The 6,792-nt window shown below is 32.8% G+C and overlaps 1 protein-coding gene across 2 annotated transcripts; it reads right to left on the reverse strand.

Moving 5' to 3' along the window:
- Nucleotides 1-1,415: 1,415 nt before the first annotated feature.
- Nucleotides 1,416-5,168, reverse strand: LOC130996049 (protein TIFY 7). 2 transcript variants are annotated; one of them, XM_057921553.1, is made up of 8 exons: nt 4,917-5,168; nt 4,745-4,828; nt 3,825-3,925; nt 3,125-3,252; nt 2,861-2,951; nt 2,437-2,761; nt 2,210-2,267; nt 1,416-1,793 (listed from the first exon to the last, which is right to left on the reverse strand). In XM_057921553.1, exons 2-8 carry the CDS (start codon nt 4,824-4,826, stop codon nt 1,658-1,660), a joined length of 921 nt encoding a protein of 306 aa, XP_057777536.1. In that variant the 5' UTR covers nt 4,827-4,828; nt 4,917-5,168; the 3' UTR covers nt 1,416-1,657. The 2 variants fall into 2 exon arrangements, with proteins under 2 accessions (XP_057777536.1, XP_057777535.1); XM_057921552.1 differs by having other exon boundaries at nt 4,745-5,157.
- Nucleotides 5,169-6,792: the final 1,624 nt, after the last annotated feature.

Raw genomic sequence — 6,792 nt, forward strand, 5'->3', positions numbered from 1 at the left:
GACGGAGGTAGTATATTTAATATTTATATTTATTTATTAAAAATATCACTTAATTTATGATTGTCGTGCATCGTACGAGAGGACATACTAATTTTGATAAAGTTCATGGTTCAATACTCGATTTTTTTGGTAGGATACCGATTCGACTCTATTAGATGGATGGCCCTAGTTAGTGTTATAATGAACATAGCTACTTGCAAGTTATACGATACTCAGCTCGGGAAAAGCTAAGCTCGATCGGCCATAAACGAGTTGAGCGAGTTCGAGCCTAACAATGCTCGACTCGTTGAGCTCGCAGACATGTTTGAATTCGTTTGTTTGCGAACATGTCTATTCACATACCTTCAATCAAGCTTGTGCACGAGTCTTAACGAATCGAGCTCGAGTAGCATATTGATTAAAATTAAAAGCACATTTCAAATATTTTTCAAAACTTAATATGAGTTTTTAACAAGCTTGAATATCATTTATACAAATATTTGACGAATCTAGTTCGAAGTCAAACTCAAATTCAATATTATTAAGTATCACACGGGTTGAGTTCGAATTTAAGCTCATTATCAATAAAACAAAAGCTTAAATCAAACTCAAATACTCAAGGGTGCTAAAATTCAACTCAGCTCATTTGTAGCCTGACCCTAATTCATGTTGACATCATTTGAGTCATGTACTCGAGATGAAGAGAAATATGACGTGTTGAGAGAGAGAGAGAGAGATAGATAAGGCTCGCCACCACCACCCACTTCCGATACCATTACTCCCACTCAGCAATCACGTGCAAAATGTGGATATACATTACCAATCAGCTGTCATGACTCACTCCAACTTTCAAATAATACCCAAGTCAAGTACATATTTTCTTAGCCACAGTTTAAAGGTATGTAGTAAATAAATCTCACTCCGCACGATATTCATCAAATTACACATCCTCCCCATTATAGTGTTGACAAACTTCAGTACGAATCATAATATACCCACTTTTAAAAAAATGAAAAAATCGCAAGAATTCAACTAATAGTTCAAATGTGATCTCAAACACCGAACACTAAATACTCTGACCCGTGTATGAGAGAGCTAGAGAGGGGTATAATCATATTACTCTCTCCGTCCCAACTTTTAGTAACTAATTGAGTTTTAATAAAATGATTGAGTATATTATAAGTGGAATAAAGATCCCATCTTCTATATGAGTGTTAAAATAATTAAAGTGGAATAAAGGTCTCTACTACTTTTACTAAAAATAAAAATGAACACAAAAATATGAGACATTCAAAAATGAAAATATGAATACTAAAAGCTGGAACAGAGAGAGTTACTTACTCTTACTGTACGGTTTTATCGAATAATTATAAAAACTAGCTAGTCGGACAAAATTTGTATATCAAATAAGCGGCCTACAATGCAAGATGGAGGTCTTGTTGAAATCAATAACCACGATAAATGATCTAAAGTTTACAGTAAATACAAATAAGGTAGCCCGTCTGCCAAGAGATACATTTTTTAGAAATAAATCACTATAACACTTGGGGAATGATACAATATATATATATATATAGCTGAATTCATAGACTTTATAAATCCACGACAGAACGGAAGATATTAGAACAGACTTCAGAGTTTATTAGCTACATAAGTGAAGATCTCACAGATATTATGGTCAGTCATCCTTGCTGACGGAGACGGAACTAGAGAAGGTCCCAGATGTAGCCGAGAATCCAAAATCATTCGACTCTGGTGTTTTACAATCAGCTGCCTTCTTGCCCTGGTTGTATGGTGCTGCTGCACTCATCACCCTATAAAAATAATGCAACCACTAATTAATGTTTGTTCAATCAAAACTTTTGACGCATATAATATTATTCCTCTTAGCACCAAGAAATGTGCACCCATGTGTCATTTAACCATAGCCAATCCAAGAAGAGAGGAAAAATACAAGAAATCCGTCTTCAACGTGCATAAGAAGTAAAATCTAGCGCAAAAAATTGTCCTACTGTAAAGGGATATTTTGTGCTGGTACATGAATGCGACTAAAATTATTAAGAAAACATGTCTCCAAAGAAAGCAAACAACCCTTTCATAAAAAAATATTTATTTTTTAAAAAAGGAACAACAATCCATTTCTCGTCATGCCCTATTAGAAATAATGGTATATATAACGCTAGCTACGTGCATTGAATTTTTCTTTAGGAGAAGAGAATTAACAAAGTACCTCTCCTTACGCTTCTCCAAAAATCGAGCCAAAGATGCTTTCCGTGCCTGTGGAACAGCTGTGAAAAAAGCACCTCTTAGTTCATGTACTTAGCATTTAGTACACTTCCCCGAAGGATGACACAAAGATGGACGATGATAACTTTGTAAATGAATTATTGGACAAATGGTGGCATAGTGTTACAACATAAATAACAACATTTCATTTGCTGGATTTAAATGAGATACCTGATGACATTAAAGCAGATGCAGCAACAGATGACATCACTCTAGGAGGTTCAGTATTGTTAACAAGGGCGGTTGACATGCCAGCGATCTTAGATAACTTGATGTCATTATTGTTAGTCCCTGGAACACTGGACTGATCAATTGGGTGAGAAGAAACAGACATAGGGCTTGGGAGTCCAGAACTTGGTGGAGTATTCATGGATTGGTTAGCCAATGGTTGATCTGCTGCTGGAACTTTGGAGGCAGGTGCTTGCATGTGAACTTTCGATTGAGTCATCATAGATTGAACATACACATTTCCAGCCAAAAGCATGATCGCTTGAGCCTGGATAACATACCCGATAAGAGGGAAATTGATCAATGCATAGCATATCACAGGAATAATAAATAGAACAAAAATGATGTCGTGCAGAGAGAGAGGAACCTTCTCAGGGGAAATGTCATCAAAGACACACACTGTTCCGCCATAAAAAATAGTCAACTGAGCAGGAGCATTAGAAGCCTTAGAATTGATCCTATAGAGAAAAACAAAAGAATAAAGAACCAGAAGTTCTTAAATCAGGCACATTTATACCACAACACATTCTCTCTTAATTAAATGGCTTACATTATACTAATGTTCAACTAGTAACATAACCAGACTACTTTAGACAGCGTGCATGCAATATCAGTCTAGACTGCAGCTCACCATTGTTCAGTTATTCCTGCCGTAGAGTCAGCTGAAGGAAGACTATGATGCGGAGCTGTATGAGTACTTCCACCAAGGAATTGTGGCTTCATGGAAAGTGGATGCATATGATATCCCAGCTGCCCATTCTGTTGCGTAGATCATATGTTAATCTAATAAATGCAGGTTTAACCATACATAACTTATTTGTTCTTCACACCATAGATCAGATTAATTTAAATACTGGAGTTTCCATACATAAATGTATTCTCTTTAATGCACATACCAGTTTAATAAATGCTGATGTTTGCAATACAAAGTATTTTGCTCTTTAGATACTGAGAAAACGTTCAGGAGATAACTCCATGAAGATTCATAAAAAGAAACTAATATAACAACAAATTCAAGCACAACTAAAAGAATGGATCATTTCATCAAAGTAGATAAAATCCGCACAACAAATTCAAGCACCACTCAACACTATATCTACCAACTTTTTTCTTAAAACCCGCACCATCCCTTATGTGATACACTCTTACGGGACGGAGGGAGTAATATAAATGGATCATTTCATCAAAGTAGATTATGTGATGTGGTGTTTCTAAAAGAATGGAACAAAAGTGAAGCAAAGATTGTCTGATAATCGTCTATACATGACCCGAAACACGTTCAAACCAAACTCAACTATATTTCCAAGAGATGTAAGAAGATCACATTTTACCTTCATTGCCTTCTCATCTTGTTTGCACCTCGAAGACATAAATTGAGGGAGGCCAGACACCTTGTTTGTAGGCCATGGAACGCTAGAGCTCCTTGCAAATCCTGACCATTTTTTATTTTATTTTTTTGCAAACAAACACCATGTCAGGAAGCACCTCAGAGGAAAGTTTATCCAAGTCTAAGTCATCCAATCTTCCACATGTTAATGCCACAGCATGTTTGAAGGTATTTATGTTGTATGTATTATTTATAATTTCACCTAAACATCAGGAATAAGACAGATCAAAGTTGTTTGTTGTAAACTGAAAACAACTCGTTCATAAACAATTGAACTCGAAACTTAACATAACCCGACAGATCGTAACAATTATCAAGAGCATAAGAAGATTCACCCTCTTCCCCTTTCTCATGTCTTGTGAAATAAATAAATTAGGTAGATGAACTGAAATTCGGTCAACTCGCCAGCTGGTTCAGATCTCAAGCTAATTGGAGACAACCAATATCGTTCCACTTCTTTAACAGATCAAGACATTTCTAAGGAGAAAATATGAATCAAAAGTGATATTATGAAATCTAATCTCAAAGAGGTCACTGCACCAGTCAATCACAATGAAAGGTTTTAACTCGTATTTCAAAAGCTCAGAGCTCATTAACAAATGTCAGACATCATTTTTAACAAACACAGAACCACGCCAATAATTTTCTTATAAACAAATTAAAATATCAGCTAAACTGAGGGAAAAACCAAAAAGCCTAAAAACACAGAAAACTTTCAAATAATTTGGAACACATGCACAAACTACAGCTGGGGAAAGCAAGCAAACGATCAAACATAAAGTTAATAATATTATCAGTAAATCATGAATTTGACGGTAAAATAAACGGAATTTTGTTAAAGCATAAACAGGAAAGAGAGATAACCAGATTCTTCGCAGCCGCCCTCGACAAGCTCTTCCTTAACAGCAGCATCCTTAGGGTTCAACCCCATGAAATCTCTCTCCATATCTCAGAATTTCAAGCGACAGAGAGCTATCAGAGAGGTTGAAGAAATGAAGAGAATTGTATGAAATTCTCAAGTTACAGAAACAGATACCAAATATTTTGCACTTTCCCTTGAACGAAATCCGACTTCGCAATTCCTTTTAAAAAGCAAAACAAAGAGGTGAAGGAATGGTTCAAAGTTGTAAAACTGCAGTAAATAGCACCACAGAGAAAGGATACAACTTTATTTTCCAGTTGGGGTGGGTAATGTGTAATATATCTCGACTTATGTGTTTTCGTGCTCCACTATTTTCCATTTTTCCTCACCTTTTTCGTTTACACAGTTTTTCTTTATTTTGAGTTTTTATAATACCTAAGTTTAGATTATTAAGAATGTTGTAAGTAAATCTTTGATCGTATATAAATTCCTGGCCAACGATTTTTAACTGCGGATAGTTCCAAAAATTTCAAAGGAAAGGAATTTATATTATACAAGTATGCCGTGTATTACTCACTGCATTCCATTGATAAAGACTTACTACTATTTTTCTTTTTTCTCCGTTCAATTTCATTAATAATGATATGTTTTTGTAAAAGGAAATCATCATCTCTCACAAAAAATTGTAATTTTCACCACTTTCTATTACTTTTTTCCTTTAATCTCTCATTTTTTTTAATAATCGTATCGAACAGTAATGAACTATCAATGGGACGGAGAAAGTATCGAATATCTATTAATCATTATTATTATTAAAAGAAAACTATAATAATATCTCTCTCCTAATATTTTACCGTGGAATAAATGTTTTACAATGGATAAAGGGATTGCACGGTTAGGTTTGTTCATTAAATACTTTTATTTAATGTAAAAAGTTCAAATCCTTGAAGTGAAGCTTAATTAATCGATTACAACTTACGTATTTATTCATTTGTACTTTTAAATCGTAACACACAGAATTTAAATGCATGTGTACTATACCACTAGCTTTCACAGTTTTCAGTCGTAACAGCATTCCGACGAGATTCTCATTTTTTAAAACTGAACTCCAACGTTCACTCGTGCCATGCACGACGAACATTGAAATTAAACAATATATTTAAATAATAAATAAATATAAATATTAAATAAAATTAAAATATAAACAAATAAAAAATATATTTTAAATATAAAATAAAATAATTTATATCAATTATACAATAATCTCATAGTATTTGAAAATTTAAATAAATAAATGTATACAAATATTAAACAAAATTTAAAAATAAATAAATACAAAATATGTTTTAAACATAAAATAAAATAATTCAAATCAATTACTCAATAAAATCTCAAATTCGAAAATGTGAATTTTCAACTGTGTATAAAGTATAATGATAATTATAGTTATTAAATAAATTTAAAATTTATTCGATAATGAAAAATAGCATTACACATTATTATTATATATTATTAAGCATCATAATAAATAAACAAATATTTTCATACTCAAATGTAAATAAAAAGATGTAGAATTTTAATGAAGAGGGAGAAAATTAAATAGTACTATATTTTAATTTTTTTTTCATACCTTATTTGTTTTAAATTCATTTTTTGGTGATTTTATACTATATTAAATTTAAGATCCGTATTGAATATTTTTGCATGAATCAAATTTGATGAAATTTAAAAAATAATTAAGATATAAAAAAAATACAAAACGAATAAAAATAGTAAAAAATTGATGGGAGAAGAGAGAGAAAAAAGAGGGAAGATATGGAGGAAAAAAACTCCTCTTTTATATACTCCCTCCGTCCATGAAAGAACTTCCTAGGAGGGAGTGGCACGAGTTTTAATAAAATGTTGTATAGTGTATTGAGAGTGGAGAAAAAGTTGTAAAGTGTATTGGGAATTGTGAAAAAGTATTAATAATTTATTGTGTTATTTTAATTAATGTTATTTGAGTGGTGCGAATTGTCTTAAAAGGGGAGTATTTTTTAAGTGGTGGGGT

Source organism: Salvia miltiorrhiza, chromosome 7 (assembly GCF_028751815.1).
Source record: "Salvia miltiorrhiza cultivar Shanhuang (shh) chromosome 7, IMPLAD_Smil_shh, whole genome shotgun sequence".
In the NCBI taxonomy this organism is placed as follows: domain Eukaryota; kingdom Viridiplantae; phylum Streptophyta; class Magnoliopsida; order Lamiales; family Lamiaceae; genus Salvia; species Salvia miltiorrhiza.

Bases quoted from the DNA above. Each gene is read 5' to 3' on its own strand.
- LOC130996049 (XM_057921553.1), bottom strand. From the start codon at position 4,826: ATGGAGAGAGATTTCATGGGGTTGAACCCTAAGGATGCTGCTGTTAAG. The intron at 2,952-3,124 runs GTGAGCTGCAGT...TTTTCTCTATAG, and splicing joins GCAGGAATAACTGAACAATG to GATCAATTCTAAGGCTTCTA. The intron at 1,794-2,209 runs GTACTTTGTTAA...TTATTTTTATAG, and splicing joins TTGGAGAAGCGTAAGGAGAG to GGTGATGAGTGCAGCAGCAC.